A 24,024-nucleotide genomic window follows, 5' to 3' on the forward strand; every position below is an offset into this window, starting at 1 on the left:
GACATATGGCAAGTATTCTTTTCCTTTAATCTCCCTTGTAAATCTGTGTTGCTAATTTAATAATTCTCTAAGTCCATGTTTCCAGTATTAACACACAGCTTCTAAAAACCAAAAAATGAAAACACATAATACAGAACTAAAACTTGCCATTTGTCTGAAAATTATTCCTCCTAGGCTGTGTGTGTGTGCGTGTGTGTGTGTTTCTATTGCCGAGGCTAGAGTGCGACAGAGCAATCTTGGCTCACTGCAACCTCTGCCTCCCGGTTTCAAGAGATTGTCCTGCCTCAGCCTCCTGAGTAGCTGGGATTACAGGCGCCCACCACCATGTCAGGCTAATTTTTGTATTTTTAGTAGAGACGGGGTTTCACCATGTTGGCCAGGCTGGTCTCCAACTCATATTTGAACTACATGTCAAGGTTTACTGTTTCTTACTGTGACCTTTATAATTTTTTTAAAAATTCACAGATGCACAATGTAAAAAATTTAAATACCCAGCCACTCCCTGCCCCTCAAACTCACTTCCAAATTGGGAAAATTGTGCATTCATTCCTTAACTTTGTATGCAAGTACATATCACAGAAAACCAGTGTACACTGGTGTATTAGTTTCTATGAAATTACTTGTATTTAAATAGCTTTCTCCTTCAACAAAAATGGAATCAACTATAAAAACTCTCGCATCTTACTTTTTTTCACTTACTAAATCTTAGAGTTTTCTATGTCAGAACGTACTGCTCTAGCTCATTTTTAAAAATAACATATATTTTATCAGTTTCCTATGAAGAGCCATTTAGTCTGTTTCCAGTTTTATTAAACCAATCACTGCCCATGTTTGCTTTTTTTTTTTTTGAGAGGGAGTTTCGCTGTTGTTGCTCAGGCTGGAGTGCAGTGGCACGATCTCAGCGCACCACAACCTCCACCTCCCAGGTTCAAGTGATTCTCCTGCCTCAGCCTCCCTGAGTAAACTGGGATTACAAGCATGTACCACTATGCCCGGCTAGTTTTGTATTTTTAGTAGAGACGGGGTTTCTCCATTTTGGTCAGGCTGGTCTCGAACTGCTGACCTCAGGTGATCTGCCCACCTCAGCCTCCCAAAGTGCTGGGATTATAGGCATGAGCCACTGCGCCCGGCCCCATGTTTACTTTTTAAAGTAAAATAGAAATATGGCAACTAGCTTTATAAGTTAAAGGAAACTCAGTCTCACAATAACTTATTAGCTTGAGCAGACATTTGCACCAAAGCCAGTCACAACCCTAAAAGTTCTATAATTTTGGCTGTATTATATATAACATGGACTGTTTCTTGCTTGAAAAGATAAAATACTTTCACTTTTGTTACCTGCAGTGTATGAAATGTGTTTCCTTTATTTTGATTTCTTGGGCCGACTGAAGGGGAAAATGTCCAAGCTGAAATATCACTGCCAAGCAAGTTCACTAAACCCAGCTACAAGGGATGCAAAGGGTTTTGACTGACATGCATTCCTCTGATGTCTTCCACCTTGAAGTCTCTCATGAGGCAGCAAGGCAAAAAAGTTAAATCTCTCTCCCATCTTCTTTGGATTCATTAACATATCATATCCTTGAAGTAACTGCTGCCTCACTGATGGCTCATTTGATTTATCTAAAAGAACCTGAAAGGAAAAAAATTCTTAGCAAAATTAACCAGAAGACAGAATTCCTAGTTACATGCAGCAATACTAACGACTCTCAAATATTCCAATAAAGCTCCGCTCAAAATGTGACTTCTGATTACCTGCCTGAGAATCATAGAGTACTTATTAAAAATGGAGGTTGGTGTGACACCTAAGGATTTGCATTTTTAACAAATATCCCCAGGGGGTTTGATCTACAGTAAGGTTTAGGTGTCCTCGGAAGAACACTTGGAAAATTCATACCCATAAATGCAGTTTTCTTAACAAAAACACTATTTGGAAGTCTTAATGCTACCTCACATGGAGATGCATGAAACTTACCAGACTAGTTACTAAACCCTATACTACCTGAAAAGGCTGGAAGACCAAGGATTGGCTAACTGTAAGAGCATTAAGGCCAGGTGAACATCCTATTTAATTTTTGCAATACTATGAAATTAAAGTACTTAATAACAGTGAAATAAAATAAACCTTACCTTCAGCCGGACATCAATACCCATATTTTTTAAAAACGTGTGTTGTTTTATTGGGCCCAGAGAGGCTACTTTTCCCTGCGCCATTCTTCGTAAATAACTGAAGTCCACATCAGCTGTTAGATCTGCTGTTCCTGGGGCAATTAAGACATCATGAAGCTTGTGGCCACAAAACCCCTTGAACATAAAGAAATCAGATTTTTGCCCTTTTATGGTTATTAAGATTAAAGAGATGCTATCATATTAAAGTTATTTAATATTTACATTAATGCTTGAGGTGATGGAATACAGCTTTCATTAATTCTCTTAGGCAGGGAACACCTAGGCAGTGTTTTACGAAGTTTATGCATCAACCATGCATCAGAATCACCTGAGATATACCACAAACTACTACACAGCCATTAAAAATCAGATCATGTCCTTTTCAGCAACATAGACATAGCTGGAGGCCATTATCCTAAGTGAATTAATGCAGGGACAAAACCAAATACCACACGTACATCTCACTTCTCTCAGTAAGAGCTAAACATTGGGTACACGTGAACATACCGATGGGAGCAAACACTGCTGGCTACTAGAGGGGCGACAGGAGGAGGGGAACAAGGGCTGAAAATCTACCTACTGAGTACTATGCTTGCCACCTGCGCGACAGGCTCACTTGTACCCCAAACCTCAGAGTCAATGCAATATACCCATGTGACAAATAACAAACCTGCCTCATGTACCCCCTAAACCTAAAATAACAGTTGAAATTACTTTAAAAAAATCACCTGAGAATATATTACTGACTCTAACCAGACCTGGTCAGTCAGAATCCTGGAGGTTAGGCTAGAGAATGAGTATTTTCAACAAACTCTCCAGTTTATTTTTAGACACAATAAAGTTAGAAATTAAGAACCACAGACCTAGAAAATGAGCATTTAGTTAAATGGTTTTCAATGAAAGTATATTGAACAGAATTGATCATATTCAAGTATCATTAAGAAAGGATGTTTAGGAACAGTGTAAAAGAATACATCTGGAAAGGGAAAAAATGTTGAAAATATAATAGAAAAAGCTAGAATGATTACAGTAGGTAGTTTAAATCTGCAAAGAAGTAACAAAATTTTTCTTGAACGAAGGAGGGTACAGATAGAAAGGTTTAAGAATGTGAAGAAAATCTTTCCATTTGTATTATTCTCCAAATTTGTATTATTTGGATTTGTAAACGTAGGTTCTACAACTAAGGAAGAACATAAACAGTTCATATCCTGTTAAAGGAGGGCTGGACAGTAGACTCAGTGTTAGGAGTAAGAACTAGGGTTAAGGGGAATTACAATAATATGAATTAATGTTAACTATAAAATAATGTAATACAATAATACCAGGCACTGTAGAAATCAAAGCTCTTCAATGAGCTTCAGATCTAACACTGAAAGTCTAATAAATCATGTTACTGAATTATACATACTCTGAAGGTATCTGTCTTTGTTCCATCATGACCATAATCAGCAACCAGTGCAGCACCTCCAGTTAATGCAATGCGTTGAGAAAGTTCCTCAATGATAACACCAGCATCAGGACACACTTCAACATGATCCCTTGTTTCATCATGCTGGTAAAAGGATCATTACAAAAGCCAAAATGCATCATTCAAAAGAATTACTTCCTTAGGGTTTTTCAGGTTTTTCCTCAAAGAGCATTTCTTAGTTTTAATAAAAATAAATTTTCTTAATATGAGTATGTTCTCTACACTCAAGTTTTCACCTGACTCCCTTATTATACAAAACTCCTTAGTTCTTTGATGCTATCCACATGATTTACGAAGACATTTTAATCTCTTTTACAAAAAGGCAAATGTCCTCCCAATCCCCCCAGATGGCCTAGAGCATTATCATTTTATTTAATGTAAAATACTTTTATATCACAAATCATATAAATATATTCCTCTAGGTTGAAAGCATGGGAAAGGGATTTTTGTCTGCCTAGAACAGTGCCAGGCACGTAATAGTCAATGAAAATATTATGCTGAAAGAACAAATCATATAAATCCAATAACACAAAGCAGACCCTATTAGACAAGTATATTATCATGCCCTCTGTTGTGCCAGAAAGTATCCCAATGATATGCCCTACATCAAGAAACATCAGCTTATAAACTAGTGCCAATGTATTGAAACCATTATTACCCCAAGATGTTCACTTATTAACTAAGGGGCCACAATAAGTGTGTACTAGCTTAAAAAACGAAATGACACTAAGTATTAATACTTGTCAACCTGACTAGTATATATGAAATTTCACTACTTCCTGATCTGATTGAAAAAGTGGTATTTCTTTCCCTTTCTTATGAAAACATAGATTAACTTGTGCTCCTCCCTAACACCTTATTATAAATATGCAGTAATGATCTGCCCTGATGTCTGCCTATGGTAACAGGCATAGAGTCAGATGGAGTTGAATCTCAGCTCTTCCTATGCTTACTGGTAGACAAGTTACTTAAACTTTTTGAGTTGCTTTCTTCCTTATAGATATTGTAGGTTTGTTGTGAGGATTAAATATAATAAACCATTGAGCCAATCGTGCAATGAAATTACTGTGGCTTAACTATAAAAACCATGAAGTCAGCCTCATCAGGCGTCAGTGGACACGCTGATCATGCTGACATTCTTACTATCTTAGGCTACTCTTCAAGGCGACACGTATTACCATTCATCTCATTCAAGCAAAAGGGAAAATTCACTCCCTCCCTCCTAAGTGAATACTAATTAGGTCAATAACTAAATGAACTCCCAGGACCAGGAGGTTAGTTCTTGGTGGTTTTATGAATGTGTCATTCAGGTAGGTTGCCATAATATGAGAAAACAGTTGTTCACAAGTGTTCCGTCTGACATTTAAATTTACACTTCACAAAGAAAACTTAATTCATACATTTAAGTGTAAAAGCTCTTGTGCTTTTAAAACTGATAATTTCTGAGTAGGAAGTTCTCAGTTAAGGTCCAGGAAGTAGAAATCATCTTCTGAGCTGGAAAAGGACAAAAAAAAAGAAGCAATCTGAAGCCTGGACGTTCCTGAGAAGTACAGGGATTTTTTGTACCTTTAAACAAGCCAAGATAGACAGGCTCTTGCGATGATTCCCTGAGATCCACAGAAAGCAGTAGTAATTCTATCATTCTGGCAGAATCAAACTGAGATCTGCGTGGAAGCATGGGATAAAAGCCACGCTCTAGCCCAGAGAAAGATAATAATGGAACCTACCTAATACAGTGCTTTGAGAATTAAATGCAAAAACAGAATAACACAAAGTACTCAACAGACGTTAGCTGTTATTGTTAATTAATTTACTATAGTCTGCACTACATTGTTTTCACAGATGTAAACTCTTCCTGTGGACAATACCATTACCATTTGACATGAAACTGAGGTGAACAGTGAAAGTAAGAGACTTGGCTGAGTAAGCGGTTACTAACTTTCTCTTACTACATGACATTAAGGTCACAGATTTAAGAAATGATTTTAACCCACGCTCCTGCCTCTAGCTCCTCTGCACTTTCATTGTCAATAAAAAGCACCTCGTATGCTATTAGCAACTCTTCCTGTAAAGGAACTCTAAAGTAGTAATAGAAAATAAGACTTTGAAGATTCTGTGAGCAATAAAAGAAACTTAAAAAAGCATATTCTTACTTGTATGAACGCTTCTGCTGGGGTGGCAGAAGGTGCCAAAACAAACCTCAGTTTATCAGAAATCTGTGGATCAATGTCAATGAATACTTCTCGCCATCCCTGTGGTGTTTTCTAAACACAAAATAACACATAAAAACAAATGTTTGCAAGTTTGTTCTCTACATTGCTTCTACCAAAAATAGCTTTTTCTCCTCTTACCATAAGTAAGTAACATTTACAGAGCACTCACTATTTAAAATTACTTAAATGCATCACTTCATTGCCTTTGAACAATGAGTAGACTGATCGATGCAAAAGAAACAATAACAGAGATGAGGCTGTGAAAGATAAAATCAGCAGCATGCAAAGTACCCAAAAAACGGAAATAGACTCAGGAGGAATAGCCAGAAGCTTCACTAACACATTACCACAGAATCACGAGAGCTGCTCTTCTCCATACAAATTACCAGTACACATACGTTATCACCACATCTTACATCTCCTCAAAGAATGAAGAAAAGTTTTATTGCTTTTTTTTGAGACAAGGTCTCGCTTTGTCGCCCAGGCTGGAGTGTAGTGGTGCATCTCAGCTCATTGCAACCTCTGCCTCCTGGGTTCAAGCCATTCTCATGTCTCAGCCTCCCGAGTAGCTGGGAAGTACAGGCACCCGCCACCACGCCTGGATAATTTTTGTATTTACAGTAGACACAGGGCTTCGTCATGTTGGCCAGGCTGGCCTTGAATTCCTGACCTCAAGCAATTCACCCACCTCGGCCTCTCAAAGTGCTGAGATTCAGGTGGAAGCCACCATGCCTAGCCCCCAGAATTTTAATCTATACTTTTTTTTCATGTGCTAAGGTTGGCTGGGTGCAGTGGCACACACCTGTAGTCCCAGCTCCTTGGGATGCTGAGGCAGGATGAACACTTGAGCCCTGGAGTTCAAGACCAGCCTGGGCAACATAGCAATATGCTCTCTCTTTAAAAAAAAAAAATTTGCTCAAGTAAATCCTTCATTGCACCACAGCCAGTTACCATCTTACCATTTTTCATTCCCGTACTTCTTCAAATCAGAAGAATTAAGAATTCTTAATAATTATCCCAGGAGAACTACAAATTCTCATTAACATTTCATTTTTGCTTTCCAATTATTTATGTGTACCAAAATTCCAAATAATAGTTAAAAATAACCTCAACGAGTAAAATTTGTCTACTGAATAAACACCATAAACATTGGCAACACAATGCTTTTTGTATTCAATTATAAATAGGACCTTTTCCCCCCTCAATACCTGAAATTTATGCACAGGAAGAACATCAAAAAATTCATGTGCAAGATAAAAGCTGTATCCTATTTAAAAAGAGGAAAAGAATTAATGTTTCCACATTTTACAGGAATTAATTCTTTTGAACATTAACTGTAAAAAAGAAAATGCCTACTTCCTCCATAATCATCACTACCACAGAATTCTCTACCTCTTCATGGCAAACTTACACTGCAGAATATGTAAAAGAACAATTATTACTGCTCTTATTTTACATATAAATGGGGTCAGAAAATGGAAATACCTGAAATAGCAGTTAAATCTTTTATCCATCACTAGGCTTGAAGGAAATTAGAAGTCAGATTTGTTAGCTGGAAGGGAATTTGATTTCATAAAATCGGGTTTCTCAGCCTGAGTGCAGTGGTGCATCTCTGCTCATTGCAACCTCTGCCTGGGTTCAAGGGAACGGCTCGAGATCCCTTGCCCAACATCGTACCCCCATTTTAGCTTTGAGTCAAGATTCATCAGTATTCCTGACTAGTACAGGGATTTTCCTCCACACCTTGCTTGTCTTTAGGAAGTAAGGATTTTCAAAAGATTCGATAACTGAACTAAACCCACCTACTAACACTGCTTCCATCAGCCCTGGCTGCCTGGGCCTGCTCCATCATCAGAACTATCCTAGCTATAGGGGAATACTCAAAAGTACAACAGAGATTTACATTTTGTTTGGGTTTTACAAAACTACATGAAATAAACTACTACTAAAAGTCAGGCAACTTTATTTTCTATTATGATGCTCTTTTCTAGAAAAAAGTAGGCTACTCTCTACGGATAAGGGACTTGGCAGGAGTAACTCATAATCTGTTATATTGCTGTAAAAAGTTACAGTCCCATCACTACTGCAAGGGTTGTGATCAAAACTCTTCCATTAATCCACGTAAAGGTAATTACCTTTTGGAACATCGTGCAGATGTCGGTACCAGGAAATTGGAATCCCAGACTTAGTGACACCTTTCATATACACTGGAGATCCAGCATTTCGCTCTAACAGGACCTTCTCTTCAGTCAGTGTCAATGCTTGAATCTCACTTAATTTTTGGCTTACCTCTACCAGATGTACTGAAATGTCACAGTTTTTCAGCACAGATCCAAGTTGAGTGAACACCTAAATACCAAAAGAAGAAAAAAAAATACAATGTGTTAAGTAGGTTTTAGGTTTCCTAATCATTTACATCAATGATTTAGTCATGTCACAACAGAAGTAATATTTCAGGGAGATGTGTTCCTTACCCAAGCCACTCTCTAGCAGTCTATAAGAATCATAACCTATTAGTTATTAAGCATAATTTAAATAAGAAATGAACAATGCACAATTTGGTTTCCTAATGATAAATTATGATTAACAAATGAAAATAAAAGATTTGGCATCTGATAAAAACAACGATTCAGATTATGGAGTCTAAAAAAAGACCAAGGAAATAAAATGGGGATAGCCTTGATTTGATAATGTCTCTAGGTCTAGGAAATAATCTCATCTCTGAGATGATGATAACTCGAACCTCAAAGAACCAAATCTGAATGGTACTGAAAACGACTGCTTAACTCAGGGGTCTGCCACATTTTCAATCTATATTTAGCTATATATTTTTTCACTGTTGTAAACATCAAGGGAAAAAGGAAAATACTAATATTTTACCAATCTTTTAAGGCTAAAAATGCAATAGTAAAAGCATAAAGTGTATCAACATTATTTTTCATTTGAATTTAATTTTACTGGTGATCTGCCTCCAATTAATACTTTTGAGATATGAATATGCACATCCAGACTGATAATATGAACAAGATGATTTTTCCAAATTTAATTTTGAGATCAAAATACAAATGGAAAAACTTCACAGGTGAAATTCCTTCAGAAGGTAACATCAAAAATAAAACAGGTCTGATACTTCTCTGGCTATTTGCTTTACAACCCTTTAAATTCTTCGGCTTTTTAGGAGCTCTTATGACTCAGTCTGGAAAAGCATCCTTCATGCATGTTAACGGCCTGGAATTGACTTTTAAAGTACTTGAACAAGAAAATATGATTGAGGTCCTTATTAAATATTTGATATTCAAATGACCTTGCTGAAAAACATAAAATGGAGCCCTGGAAATTTAAATTCATTATTTTGTTTTCTTTCTTCACCCAAATAACCAAGATTCTTATTTGTCATATGTTTATATATTTTTTTAATCCTTCAATTTCTAATTTAAAGCAAAAACCATAAGGCATCAAGAAATTTAAATTTATACTGAGTATGTGCTGGTGTTTCTTGTTTTTTTTTTTTGAGACAGGGTCCCACTTTGTCACTCAGAGGCATGATCACAGCTCACTGCAGACTCAACCTCCTGGGCTCGAGCAATCCTCCCACCTCAGCCCCCCGACTAGCTTCGACCACAGACGCAAGCTACCGCGCCTGGCTAATTTTTGTACTTTTTGTAGAGATGGAGTTTCACCCTATTACCCAGGCTGATCTTGAACTTTGGGAGCCTCAGACTCCCAAAGTGCTGGGATTACAGGGATGGGCCACTGCACCCAGCTATGTGTGTTTTTTACGTTGAATTGCCAGGTACATAAAAAATAAACTCAAAAAGACTAATGAGTTCTGAAATACTAGAAACTACAAAAGTTTAACAAACACTCTTACTTATCAGGTACTATAAACAACTGTCCTCCTTTTTAATGTTTTTATAAAATAGTACATAGACTGATAGCATGAATGATACAAGAGAGAATATCCACCATCTGGTTAAAGAAATGGGACATGACCTTCTCTCTAAAGCCCCTGTGGACTCCCTGTACCCTCGGAAGTCACCACCATTCTGAATCTTCAGTTAACAATACCGTGACTTTTCTTTACAAACGTTACTAAATATATTTTTGTCACCAAATATATATTGTTTAATGTTGACTATTTTTTGGATTTTATATAAATACAATCATATGAACTCTTTTGCAAACTGCTACTTTCACATATCTGGTTTCATGTTGAATACTGTTATATTCCGCTGTGATTTCACGCATTCTTGCAATACTTCGTATTCCACTGTATGACTGTACCACAATTAAATGATTCATTTACCCACCTGACAGGCATTTGTGCTGTTTCAGTTTTCTGCTCTTTTATTCAATGCTGCTATCTGCTTGTACATGTCTCCTGGTACACATATACACTAGCTTCTCTAGGGTAAATCACTAGCAGTAAAATTGCTGGGTCATACAATATCAGAAACTTTGATGTTAATAGATAATGGCCAATAGCTTTTCGAAATGGTTGTACAAGGCTGGGTGCGGTGGCTCACGCCTGTAATCCCAGCGTTCTGGGAGGCCAAGGCAGGCGGACCACTTGAAGCCAAGAGTTCAAGATCAGCCTGGCCAGCATGGTAAAACCCCTTCTCTACTAAAAATACAAAAATTAGCCGGGCGTGGTGGTCCACGTCTATTATCCCAGCTACTCAGGAGGCTGAGGCACAAGAACCACTTGAACCTGAGAGGCAGAGGTTGCAGGGAGCCAAGATCGTACCACTGCACTCCAGCCTGAGAGACAAACCGAGACTCCGTCTCAAACAAAATAAAACAAAACGGATGTACTAAATTATACTCTTACAAGCAGTATATGACAGTTCTCATTGTTCCACATATCCGCATCTGCACAATACTTGGTGTTGACAGACTTAGCTTTCTTTCTAATCTGGCGAGGGTTACAGTGGTATCGCGTTGTGATTTTAATTTTCATCTCCCTGACTACCAGTAAGACTAATATTTTTGTTTTGCTTTTTTAGTCATTTGTATTTTCCTCTTTTATGAATGGACTTGTTCACATCTTTGGCGTGATTTTTCTCAAGTTATCTGTCTTCTTACTGACTTAAGGGAGTTCTTTAAACATTCTAACTACTAGTACTCTGTTGGTTACATGTCACAAATAACTTCTCCCACTCTGTGGTTTGTCTAATCACTCTCTTAATGGGGTCTTTGAAGAACAAAAAGTTGCTGGTTTATTTGTAGAGCAAGAAGTTCTTAACTTTAATGTAAGAAATGAAATTATTAATCTTTTTCTTTACGTCTTCTGCTTTTTTAAAAAAATATAAAAAGAGACGAAGTCTTGCTTTGTTGGCCAGGTTGGTCTTGAACTCTTGGCCTCAAGCAATCCTCCCACCTTGGTCTCCCAAAGTGCTAGGATTACAGGCATGAGCCACTGTGCCCATCCTAAATTTTTTTTCTTTTTTTTTTTTTTGAGACAGAGTCTCGCTCTGTCGCCAGGCTGGAATGCAATGGCACGATCTCGGCTCACTGCAACCTCTGCCTCCTGGGTTCAAGTGATTCTCCCACCTCAGCCTCCTAAGTAGCTAGATTACAGGTGCGCGCCACCATGCATAGCTAATTTTTGTATTTTTAGTAGAGACGGGGTTTCACCATGTTGGTCAGTCTGGTCTCAAACTCCTGACCTCTTGATTTGCCCGCCTTGGCCTCCCAAAGTGCTAGGATTACAGGCATGAGCCACCACGCCTGGCCTAAACTTTTTATATAATTAAAAACTTTGCTTCCTGAGAAAACAAATACACTCTCCCATAATGTCTTCCAAATGTTTCCTATTTTTAGCTTTCATATTCTTCTCCCCCTCACCTCCATTTTTTAAGCTTACAGACAAAAGTAATGACTGATTCTGACATTATATTTTAGCTGAGAAATATGAGATTAAGGAACTGAAAACCAATGAAATCAACACGGTTTGCACACTCAGAAGTACTAAAATTCACTTACATGAAACTTAAAGACATTCTTTTATTACCTACCCTCAAAATATCTCCCACGAGGGTTCCCCTACCTGGGCCCAGTTCCACCAGCTGGAAAGCTGTGCTTTTTCCAGTGGCCATCCATTCACTAATGAACCATATCCCTAGTAGCTGTGACAAGGAAAAATAAAACCACATATTAAGGTATCATAAAGTATAAAAGTATACCACAATATAAAATTCCACATAAATATGTACTATATGCCAAAAAGCAAAATGTGTACAGCCATATGTATGTTATTTAATACATACATACATATACACATAGGAATTTCCTGGGACTATAACATATACCATTTAGGAAGATTAACAGGGAAAAAAAAGGCAGCCTCTGCTATAAAAGGTCCCATGACATAGATAACAGGATATCACCACCAGAAAAGTATTACTATTTGAAAGCAAATAAACAGATGAAATGTGATTATGCCATTTCTTCATATTCATGTGATTTAAACAATTACATGACTCTGATAATAACCTAATGTTTTTCAATACCCACATTCTACTTCCTCTTATACACTATTTCCTATTTCTAAATTCACAGAAAGTACGTAGTGGAAATGAACTAGAATTCTGTTTATTAAAGGAACATTTGGTCGGGTGTGGTGGCTCATGCCTGTAATTCCAGCACTTTAGGAGGCCAAGGCGGGTGGATCACCTGAGGTCGGAAGTTTGAGGCCAGCCTGACCAACATGGAGAAACCCCGTCTCTACTAAAAATACAAAATTTGCCAGGAGTGGTGGCACATGCCTGTAATCCCAGCTACTCAGGAGGCTGAGGCAGGAGAATCACTTGAACCCGGGAAGCGGAGGTTGCGGTGAGCCAAGATCGCACCATTGCACTCCAGCCTGGGCAATAAGAGCAAAACTCTGGCTCAAAAAATAGATAAACAAAGGAAGACTTTTACGGTAACTATGGCTAAAATCACGACTGGCAGCTTTAGAGCTTATCTTAATTCCACTGATTCCTCAATGCTCTTTATTTTATCTTTTCTCTCTTCCTTCCTGGGCACTCTGTTTCCTCGCCTTTCCTTTTGTCTTTCTTCCTTCTTCCATTCTCTTATTTCATCTGATTCTCCTTTTTCTGTCCTCTTTATGACCCCCTCCCTTCCTTCTCTTTTTCTTTGTCCCTCTTGTCTCTCCTTTTCCCTTCCTACAGTGGAGTATAAACTTTTCAAATATTCTCTCTACCATTTTCCTCCCCTCTATCGCCTCTCTATTCCCTCAGTACATCAACTACTGTAAAGTTAAAACTTTTGATGAATCACAAAAAAGCTGTAGAACACTACTACAGAACAATACAATTTGATCTGTTCTCAAATGTTTATATTAGCTTCATTCATACTTTACATTGGATATTACCTCCCCAAAGATCTGACTTATTTCAGGTGAAGTAATGAAATCTCCTTGTTCGCCTAGCATGTCACGGTACACATAATAACCCTGATTAAAAAGAGAAAATGGAGAAACAAAATTAATTTTCAAATAAGCCTTTATAAAATACCCCTCCAAAATCTTAAATAATGTAAAAGTGAAATAATTATTTAGTAAGAAAGCTCCCCTCTAAACAAGCAAGGGAAACATGGTGTCTTTACCCAAATTTTATAAAGTAACAGTCATTTTACAAAACTGGTAGAAAAACAATTACACCTTGACCATAAATGCAGAAGTCATGTAACATCCATCCCTGCATGCCAGACCCTTCCTCCCCTCCCAGCTCCCACAACCAACACAGCAAGACCCTGCCTACTCCTCCAGCCTCCTCTCCAAATTCTAACACTTTCTGTCTCCCATATGGGCCCTGCCTGCTGGTGATGATCTGTTTCTTGATCTGAGTGCTGGTTACATGGGAGCATTTGCTTTGGGAAAAATCATTGAGCTGTAAACTTGTGATTTACGAACTTTTCTATATGACTATTGCATCTCCAGAAAAAGGTGAGTTGTTTTTTTTTTTGTTTTTTTTTTTTTTAGCCTTGCTTGTCCAGATATCCATGCCACTGCAAATTCTTACCCTTCTCCCTTTTCATCTCTCCCTGGCAGTCTTATACTCATCCTCTGAATCTGCTCATATGCCACCTAGCTGACCTCCTCCAGCCCTCCAACCTAACACCAAATCCAGTGCCACCTTTTCTGAGCTTATTTGTCTATGTTCTTCACCACAAAGTATAGTTGTTTGCAGAAGAACATGCCTTATTTATCTTCATATCCCAAGTTTTAATATGATGCCTAACCTTCAAGAAACACTCAAGAATTGTGTTAAAAATTTCCTATGCTTCTCAAGCTCCTATTCTACCACCTTACTACAGATGACATGGGCCCCAGTCTCACTCCAGAATTAAAAAATGTTATAGAATACAACTTCCTCAGCTTCCCAACCCCGCCTGGCCTCCCCCTAATCCCCTTTGTTTCTGGGGACTCAAGAATGAAACACCATCCCCTTCTCCCCTTATCCAAACCTAATCCCTCCACCTGTGCTCCGGACTGCCATTCCTCATACAACTCCCCTGGGTCCATTTAGCCGTCCCCCTCTCTCTTCCACCTTCAACTTTCCCCTTTCAGCATTCAAAATAAATCAACTCACTCCCATCTTTAAAAGAAATTTCTCACTCCATACAACATCTCTCCTTCTAGGCTTTCTAGTTCCATTCATAAAGAAACATTATAGGGGTATTTGCCCTTTTTTGTGTTATGAACCACTGTGGTAGTCCAGTGAAGCCTATAGACCCCTTCACAGAGTGTTTTTAAATGCACAGAACCACAAAGAAATATCTGAAAAATGTGTATCAAATGTTTTTAAAAATGTGATATATACACTTCTTTACTAGTGTATTTAAAAAAACATAATCAGGCCGGGCACAGTGGCTCACACCTGTAATTCCAGCACTTTGGGAGGCCGAGACAGGCGGATCACATGAGGCCAGGAGTTCAAGACCAGCCTGGCCGACAAGGCAAAACCCCATCTCCACTGAAAATACAAAAAACCTAGCTGGGCATGGAAGCATACACTTGTAATCCCAGCTACTCAGGAGGCTGAGGCACAAGAATCCTTTGAACCTGGTAGACGGAGGCTGCATTGAGCCGAGATCGCACTACTGCACTCCAGCCTGGGTGACAGAATGAGACTCTGTCTCAAAAAGCAAACAAACAAAAAAGCCCATAATCAAGCCAAAGACCCAATAATTAACAAAATTTTGAAGTAAGGATGTGCACGATGAAATTCTGAGATGCCTGTGATCACTGTATTGTGATGAGGAAATACCAATGATTTCCACAGACGACAAATTCACAAGTATTGCTGATGCTGCTGGTTGCTGCATATGTTCATAATTGAAGAAATGCTAAATTTCAGTTGAAAGTTAGTGAAAATAAAGGTGTAATTTTTTTCCATCCAGGTTCATGAAACCCCTGATTTCTATTAAAGGGTTCCTAGGTTAAGAGCCTCTAAATTTTAGAGTTACCCCAAGTCTCAATGTTGGGAAACCTTCCTTTCTCTCAGTACATTCTCCCTGGTTCCTTGGCTTTAAATATCACCTACATGCTGATGATGAGCAAATGTATATACGCCTGCCCTGTCTTTCTTCTGAATGCCAGGCTCTTTTTTTTTTTTCTTTTTTGAGACAGATCTCACTCTGTTGCCCAGGCTGGAGTGCAATGGCGCGATCTCGGCTTACCGCAACCTCTGCCTCCCAGGTTCAAGTGATTCTCCTGCCTCCTGACTAGCTGGGATTACAGGCACCCGCCACCACACCCGCTAATTTTTGTATTTTTAGTAGAGACGGGGTTTCACCATGTTGGTCAGGCTGGTCTCAAACTCCTGACCTCGTGATCCACCTGCCTTGGCCTCCCAAAGTGCTAGGATTACAGGCGTGAGCCACCATGTCCGGCCCTGAACGCCAGACTCTTACAGCCATTGCCTACTTTCTATCTCCACCCGGATGTCATTGCTAACAAAATATGTATAAAATGCAGCTCCTGGTGTAGGCCCTCTCCCCAACACTCCTCCAAACCTAGTCCTGTCTGTCTTAATCTCAATAAAAGGTGCCATCATCACCTAACTGCTCAAGCCAAAACTACGAATCAGCCTTGATTCCTCCGTTCCATCACTCAATCCATCAGCAAATCCTGTCAGTCCTTTTCTAAACCACCTTCTTCTATTTCTAGTACCACCACGCTAGTCTAAGCCACCTATCTTGCAGCCCTGCCCACCAGCATTGAAAGATACCGGCCTTGGGTAAACCTCGACACTGGAGTCACGCCACCATATCCAACAGCAATGGCCAAACCAACCCCAGAATTCCACAGAGGTCATATTTCAACCCAGCAAAAGGTGAAATATTCTAAAATAAAGGACTACAGGCTTTCACCAAATGGCTCCATAGAACACACAAGGAAACGTGGGTCAGAAAGCTGTGACTGTGCCTAATCCTAGAACAGTGAAGACCCAGACTGCATTCTCAACTGCACATGTGAGAAAACCCAGCACATCTCTCCAATGCCAGCTGAGGCCATTACAACACAGGCAACTTTCCAGGCAGTAATTCCTATTTCCAGTTGCCTGTTGGAGATTTCCACCTAAGAGTCCCACAACACTTCAGATTCATATACCAGCCTGAACTCTCCATCCTTCCTCCTGCATTCCTTCTCCCAGAGCAATGAATCCACACCACCTACCATCAGCCAAGTAGGAAAGTCATCCTTCCCGCATCATAAATCCGATCAGCTACATTCTGTCTCCTAAACACCCTTGGACCGTGTCCTCTCCTGTTTACTGGCCCTGCCTCTGACGTGAGCCAGCCCTGACCAACTGACAAATTATCTGTCCCCAGGTCATCTGAAATGGCTCTTCACCTGGTAGGCACCCCCACTGCCTGGGCTGAGGACCTTCGGGCTTCTCCCTCCTGGCTCGCACCTCGCAAATCGGCTAGAGAGGGCCTAGTCCTCGGGCTACCTGACCATACCTTGGCTGGATTAGTTAACACCTCCTTCATGTACTCGGCCACAGTGATGGGACCAGTAGACTTTATTTTGTATATAAGATGCCGCAGCATCGGCGTCACCGGGTTGTTTTCGGCAGGTTCATTCCCGGAGCTGAAGTAGCTCCCTCTCCAAATAGAGGGAATGGCTGCGAAAAACACAAATTAAACAGACCCTGTGATAAATCTTAACATTCACGAACGCAAGCCGCCTGAGCGTTTTCAAAGCAGCTTCGTAAACCCTTAACCTCACCCTACCGCAGACCGTGGGCTACTGTGCGTCGCACGCCCCCAGGGCGCAGAGACAGCACGCACTTGCCCACGATTACGCAGCCTATCGCGTTTGCTCCAGACCCGTTTCCAGCCCAGGGCACCTTCAAGGTGGAAGTGAGCCCTGAGCCCTTAATTCCCTGGTACCTCAACTGAAGAGCTGAGGAAGGCACCCACGCGGTTTCCAAGGCAACAGGGCTTCGAGGGGACTGACGCTTACCTGTGCGCGCCAGGGCACACAGCGGCCCCACACCTGACCTCACCAGAACAGTCATGCTGAAATTCACAGGGCAGCTCGCTCCGCCAGGAGCTGGGGCTTAGGCTATTTCCGGGAGAAGACACGCCCCGGCCGGAATTACGTCACGGGCAGAGCGGAAATAGGCTGAGTTCCAAGAGCGTATGCTCTGCTAGCCATGGCGGCAGCCAAGGAGCCTTTGGAGTTCCATGCCAAGCGGCCTTGGCGCCCCGAGGAGGCAGTAGAAGATCCGGACGAAGAGGATGAGGATGATGCTAATGAAGCCGAGAATGGGTTCTCCCTGGAGGAAGTGTTGCGGCTCGGAGGCACCAAGGTAACTGCCGCGGGCTCCGGGGAAAGGGATCAGACGTGGGGAGTCCTTAATGTCGCTAGGCTGACCGCCCCGCCGCTTCCGCGCTGCGTAGAGCGCGGGCGTCCAGGACACAGATCCCAGCCTCGGAAGCATGTGTTCGGTGCGCTTCCCACGCTGGTTTCCCGGGCTGTTTACAAAAGAAAAGTTTCCAGTGGAACGTCGTATTCGCTGGCCTTTCTTAGGATGTAGGCGATCCTCATTTTATTGACGTGGTATAACCATCACACCATCAGGTCGGCTTTTCTTGGTCCCGACTTTGTGGTATGAGTGTTTTGAACACCAGTGGTATTGGAATTTTCATTTCTGTTCTCGTGGAGTACGTGCACGTGTCACTGTATGCCCCAGAAGCCCTCTTTTTTGGAACATCCTAATTAAGGGAGAGAAACAGTAAACTTTTAAATACATAGTACAGCAGACACGGGGTAGTGCTATAAAAGAAAACAACGAAGGACGATAAGGAGTAGGAGCGCGTTAGTATTAAATGAGATGATCGACAAACACATCACGGAGATGTTTGAGCAGAATCCTAAAGGAGAGGAAGGAGTGAGCCATGTGCCATTCTGGTTGGAACAGAAAATGCAAAGACAGGAGGAAGAGTGCCTAACCTATTCCATGAGCAGCCAAAATGCCAGTGTAGCAGAGGCAGAGTGAGGTAAGGGGAGAATGGTAAGAAATGAGGTCCAAGGGGTAAGAGGGCAGGCTTTTGCTCTGAGTTTGATGCAAAACCACTGGAAGATTTTAAGCAGATAAGGGACAGAAATTAACTTTGTTTTTAATATTATTTTGTTTGGAGACTGGACTTTCAGGGTGGAGGAGTTGGTTAGAGATAAGTAGATTCAGTTTTGCTCTGTGCTTGTGTATATTTTAAGTTTTGATTAGGTAATATATACACATGATACACGTGATACAAACTTTAAAGATACATAGTGAAAACTCCAATTTTTTCCACTTTTATCTCAGCCGTAACAATTGCCCTGATAGGAAGCAATTACAAGTGTAGTTTATATCTTTCAGGGATACTATATACCTTTTCAAGCATATACATATTTATGTATATGAAATACACGTGTATTATTTTTTACATGAACAGTACCCTATAGATACACCTATCTCTACATTTTGCTTTCTTTTCTCTCCTAGAAATCCTTCTATATCAGTGCATGAAGTTCTGTGTCATTGATATGGCTGCATAAATCATTTTATCTGTCTTAATTTATCTAACCAGCCACTTATTGTGGATATTTAAATTATTGCCAGTCTTTCACTATTTTAAATAATACTACAGTTAATAACCTTAATCGTAAAATTTTTTCCCCCACTTTTGTAAGTGTATATGTAGTCCAAATTTGTAGAAATGAGCCAGGCACAGTGGCTCACACCCATAATCCCAGCACTTTGGGAGTCGGAGGTGGGAGGATACCTTGAGTCCAGGAGTTTGAGACCAGCCTGGGCAACATAAGAAGACCTCATCTCAAAAAAAAATTTTTTTTTTAATAGCTGGGCGTGTAGTCCCAGCTACAGGCTGAGATTGGAGGATCCCTTCAGTCTGGGAGGTTGAGGCTACAGTTCAACCATGGTCAAGTCACTGCCCTCCAGCCTGGACAACAGAGCGAGACCATATCTCAATCAATTAGTTAATTTTTAGAAATGAAGCTGCTGGGTCGTAATTGGAGTTGACAAATTGTCCTCCATATAGGTTGTGTCAGTTTACACTCACATCAACCATGTATGAAAGTGCCATTTCCCCCACCCCTTCCCCAGCATCACCTGTCATTGTTTCTTGCTCATCTTGCAGTGTATCTTTGCTCATCTGATAAATTAAAAGATGGATGTATCATTGTGGTTTTAACGTGGATTTCTCTAAATGTCAGTGAGGTTGAGCATCTTTTCATATTTTTAAAGAACTTTTTTTTTTTTTTTTTTTGAGACGGAGTCTCGCTCTGTCGCCCAAGCTGGAGTGCAGTGGCCGGATCTCAGCTCACTGCAATCTCCGCCTCCCGGGTTCACGCCATTCCCCTGCCTCAGCCTCCCGAGTAGCTGGGACTACAGGCGCCCGCCACCTCGCCCAGCTAGTTTTTTGTACATTTTAGTAGAGACCGGGTTTCATCGTGTTAGCCAGGATGGTCTCGATCTCCTGACCTTGTGATCCACCCGCCTCGGCCTCCCAAAGTGCTGGGATTACAGGCTTGAGCCACCGCGCCCGGCCGAACCTTTTTTTTTTTCTATGAACTGTTCATATCCTTTGCATATTTTTCTTTTGGGTTGTCACTTACTGATGTTTAGAAAGTTTTATATTAAGGTGTTAAACCCAATTACTTTGATAGGAGTTGCTTGTATTTTTTTTTCCAGTTTATAATTTGTATTTTTTCCTATATCGAAATAAAAAGTGTGTGTGTGTGTGTGTGTGTGTGTGTGTGTAAAAGAAAGAGAGAGAAAGATAAATTTACTTATCCTTTCCTTTGTGGACCCTGAGTTTTATGTCAAATTTGAAAGGATTTTTCCAGTTCTGAAATTATTTTTAAAATCACGTTGTGTTTCCTATTATTTTATGGTTTTATTTTTCACATTTGTAATGTATTTTTAACTTATGTTTTTAATGCAGCAAGATTACCTTATGCTGGCTACTTTGGATGAGAATGAGGAAGTGATAGATGGAGGCAAAAAAGGAGTAATTGATGACCTTCAACAAGGTGAATTGGAAGCATTTATTCAAAATCTTAATTTGGCCAAGTATACAAAAGCTTGCTTAATTGAAGAAGATGAACCAGCTAAAAAAGAAAATTCCAGCAAAAAAGAAGTAAAAATACCTAAAATAAATAACAAAAATACAGCAGAAAGTCAAAGGACATCAGTTAATAAGGTGAAAAATAAGAATAAGCCAGAACCACATTCTGATGAGAATGGCAGTACCACACCGAAAGTAAAGAAAGATAAACAGAACATCTTTGAATTTTTTGAGAGACAGACTTTGTTACTTAAGCCTGGAGGCAAATGGTATGATCTGGAGTATAGCAATGAATATTCTTTGAAACCCCAGCCTCAGGATGTTGTATCTAACTACAAAACCCTTGCTCAGAAGCTGTATGAGCATGAAATCAACTTATTCAAAAGTAAGACGGATAGTCAAAAGGGAGCCTCTTCTACCTGGATGAAGGCAATTGTGTCATCAGGGACACTGGGTGACAGGATGGCAGCCATGATTCTTCTTATTCAGGATGATGCTGTTCACACACTTCAGTTTGTAGAAACTCTTGTGAACCTTGTTAAAAAGAAGGGCAGCAAACAGCAGTGCCTCATGGCCTTGGATACTTTTAAAGAGTTGCTTATCACAGACCTTTTGCCAGACAGTCGAAAGCTGAGGATTTTCAGCCAGCATCCTTTTGACAAACTGGAACAGTTGTCCAGTGGCAACAAGGACGCAAGAGATAGAAGACTGATATTATGGTATTTTGAACACCAGCTGAAACACTTAGTGGCTGAATTTGTGCAGGTCTTAGAAACTTTAAGTCATGATACATTAGTAACCACTAAAACTCGAGCCCTTGCAGTGGCTCATGAGCTGCTTTGTAACAAGCCTGAGGAAGAAAAGGCTCTTCTTGTGCAAGTGGTAAATAAACTGGGAGATCCTCAGAACAGAATTGCCACAAAAGCCTCCCATCTGTTAGAGACATTACTTTGTAAACATCCCAATATGAAAGGAGTTGTGTGTGGTGAAGTAGAAAGGCTACTCTTCCGCTCAAATATCAGCTCCAAAGCTCAATATTATGCAATTTGCTTTTTAAATCAAATGGCTCTGTCCCATGAAGAAAGTGAACTGGCTAACAAATTAATAACTGTTTACTTTTGCTTTTTTCGGACTTGTATCAAAAAAAAAGATATTGAATCAAAAATGCTTAGCGCCCTTTTAACAGGTGTCAATAGGGCGTACCCTTATTCCCAGACTGGTGATGACAAAGTGAGGGAGCAGATTGACACACTGTTTAAAGTGTTGCATATTGTGAATTTTAATACCAGTGTGCAGGCTTTAATGTTGCTTTTCCAAGTCATGAATTCTCAGCAGACAATATCAGATCGATATTACACCGCATTATACAGGTAAGAACATAGCATTCCAATATGAGACATGAACTATAACTTGATGTACAGCACAAGCAGTGCCCTCTGTGGGGCAAGAGAAAGAGTTAGAAAATTGGATTTTAGGCCCCCTTCACAGCTTGCTGCTCGCCACCTTCAAGTAAGTCACTTAATCTTTGTTTCCCTGATGGACACAAATTATATTAGCTGCTTTGAATACATTTTTCATTTTGAGAAGTTGTAAAATACAGAAAAATACCCAAAAGAATCATTCATATCTACCAGCTAGTATTTCAGAATTAACATTTTGCTATATTTGTTTTAAGTCTTTTGGGATATTAAAGACATAAAATTGCAGATATAATTGCAGTTTCCGTCTTCCCGTTCTCCTCAATCCTGTGTCTTTTCCCTGCTGTCTTTCACACAGTTGAATGCATTCACACAGTAACTCATTCAACAAGTATTTTCTGAGTGCCTACAGTATGGCGCCATGCTCTAGGTGCACAGGAGGCACAGCGAACAGAAATCCCATCCCTGGAGGCACTCACATTCATATTGGGGGAGGCGGCAGAGAGAGGAGCTGTGGTAAACAAGAAAGTATGTAAAGTAGAGAGTCTTGGGGGGTGCAGGGTTTTTGTTTGTTTAATGGAGATTAAGATTTTCTTTACTGAATTTTGCAGCTCACTCATTGAGGCATATTTTCAGCAATGTGTAAACAGTTTGGAGCTATTTAAGAGACAGTCGAACATAACTGTTCAAGAAATTAATATATTTCCTTCTAATTCATTTTTATATATTTACATAGATATATCTTGTGAGAAAATGTAGAGTAGTGGTTAGTATCTTAGACTTAAGCCACACTGCCTAGGTTTGAGTCCCTGCCATTAATTTTCTGTGTAACTTTGGGCAAATTACTTGATCCCCACTAAAAACCTCTTGGTAGATATAATTCATCCCATGTTATGCCTAAGTGGGTTTGTCTGTAGGATGGAGAGAAAAGCACCTATCTCATATGATTATTATGAAGATTTTGAAACTTGCACAAGATTCTACAGCTTGTAAATGACAGAACTGGGGCTTTAATGAAGGTTGGGAGGTTGTGTGTGTTAACCCATGTAATCTTTGTGTGTATGTGAAGTCCTTAACAGTGCCTAACACATAGTGCTATGTGAAATGTTGGCTGCTATCCTTATTACTGATACTCATACATATTTCTTTAGTTTAATCCTCTTAACAGCTCTCCAGTCTGTGAGGTACAATAATTTGTGCAAGGTCACACAGATATTAAGAGACCAAGTTAGGTGGCAAATCCAGGTCCACTTGCTGTAGAGTTCATGACATTTCTTTTTTTTTTTTTTTTTGAGACGGAGTTTCACTCTGTCGCCCAGGCTGGAGTGCAGTGGCCGGATCTCAGCTCACTGCAAGCTCCGCCTCCCGGGTTTACGCCATTCTCCTGCCTCAGCCTCCCGAGTAGCTGGGACTACAGGCGCCCGCCATCTCGCCTGGCTAGTTTTTTTGTATTTTTTAGTAGAGACGGGGTTTCACCATGTTAGCCAGGATGGTCTCGATCTCCTGACCTCGTGATCCGCCCGTCTCGGCCTCCCAAAGTGCTGGGATTACAGGCTTGAGCCACCGCGCCCGGCGAGTTCATGACATTTCATAGCACTGATTGCTCTGGTCCACTAAAAAGACTCTCAGAAGCCTTTCCACAACTCTTTGAAGTAATAGATACTTAACATTGTTAATTTGAAAAGAGTTTCAAGGCTGAAAATGTAGAGGTTTCGGGGTCTTGAGTTTTTTGTTTGTTTTTGTGTGTGTGTGTGTGTGTGTGTGTGTTTTGAAGGGGGAGGTTTGATTATTTTGAACTTTTGATGGTCTTAGGAATTTTTAATTTTTAGAAAGTGTTTGGAATCTATTAGAAAATATTTTTCTGTCTCTAACATCATAGTCTAACATCTCTAAGGAAGAGTACATTTTTAAGTTTTTAAAATCACTATTTGCCAAGAGCTCTCGCAGATGGAGTTTCTTAACGGGCCTTTAGGCCTTCTTAAAGTGTTTGTTTGCTCTTGGTTTTATTAAGAATCCTTCACATTAAGAAAACCTCTAGTTAATTGAGGGATAAAAGAAATGACATGATTTGGTTTACAAAAATATTTATCAAAACTTTAGGAAATATTTCATGAAATGATAGAGACATGTCTCTCTAAATTCTTCTCAAATGTTTCTGTTGATGTGA

The 24,024-nt window shown here is 40.0% G+C and overlaps 2 protein-coding genes across 5 annotated transcripts in view; one reads left to right on the top strand and one right to left on the bottom strand.

Annotated features, from left to right (window-relative positions):
* Positions 1 to 604: 604 nt before the first annotated feature.
* Positions 605 to 17,465, bottom strand: NDUFAF7 (NADH:ubiquinone oxidoreductase complex assembly factor 7). 3 transcript variants are annotated; one of them, XM_033176014.1, is made up of 10 exons: positions 17,327 to 17,465; positions 16,822 to 16,985; positions 13,226 to 13,306; positions 11,865 to 11,975; positions 7,983 to 8,196; positions 7,056 to 7,114; positions 5,788 to 5,898; positions 3,575 to 3,718; positions 2,128 to 2,301; positions 605 to 1,630 (listed from the first exon to the last, which is right to left on the bottom strand). In XM_033176014.1, exons 1-10 carry the CDS (start codon positions 17,379 to 17,381, stop codon positions 1,415 to 1,417), a joined length of 1,329 nt encoding a protein of 442 aa, XP_033031905.1. In that variant the 5' UTR covers positions 17,382 to 17,465; the 3' UTR covers positions 605 to 1,414. The 3 variants fall into 3 exon arrangements, with proteins under 3 accessions (XP_033031905.1, XP_033031907.1, XP_033031906.1); XM_033176016.1 differs by lacking the exon at positions 17,327 to 17,465 and adding an exon at positions 17,254 to 17,312; XM_033176015.1 differs by lacking the exon at positions 17,327 to 17,465 and adding an exon at positions 17,152 to 17,247.
* CEBPZ (CCAAT enhancer binding protein zeta) overlaps positions 17,381 to 24,024 on the top strand; it is a 29,067-nt gene continuing 22,423 nt past the window's right edge. The window contains exons 1-2 of one of the 2 annotated variants that reach the window (XM_033176008.1): positions 17,381 to 17,675; positions 20,317 to 21,809. In XM_033176008.1, coding sequence (XP_033031899.1) covers positions 17,520 to 17,675; positions 20,317 to 21,809 — 1,649 coding nt within the window. In that variant the 5' untranslated portion in view covers positions 17,381 to 17,519. The remainder of the gene's footprint in view (positions 17,676 to 20,316; positions 21,810 to 24,024) is intronic. The other variant, XM_033176009.1, reaches the window with a different exon arrangement.

The sequence above is a fragment of the Trachypithecus francoisi genome, unplaced genomic scaffold (assembly GCF_009764315.1).
Source record: "Trachypithecus francoisi isolate TF-2019V2 unplaced genomic scaffold, Tfra_2.0 Lachesis_group17, whole genome shotgun sequence".
NCBI lineage: Eukaryota > Metazoa > Chordata > Mammalia > Primates > Cercopithecidae > Trachypithecus > Trachypithecus francoisi.

Bases quoted from the DNA above. Each gene is read 5' to 3' on its own strand.
- NDUFAF7 (XM_033176014.1), bottom strand. From the start codon at position 17,381: ATGACTGTTCTGGTGAGGTCAGGTGTGGGGCCGCTGTGTGCCCTGGCG. The intron at 13,307-16,821 runs GTATGGTCAGGT...CTTTTTAATCAG, and splicing joins TGTTAACTAATCCAGCCAAG to GGTTATTATGTGTACCGTGA. The intron at 7,115-7,982 runs GTAATTACCTTT...CTTTTTAAATAG, and splicing joins TCTGCACGATGTTCCAAAAG to GATACAGCTTTTATCTTGCA.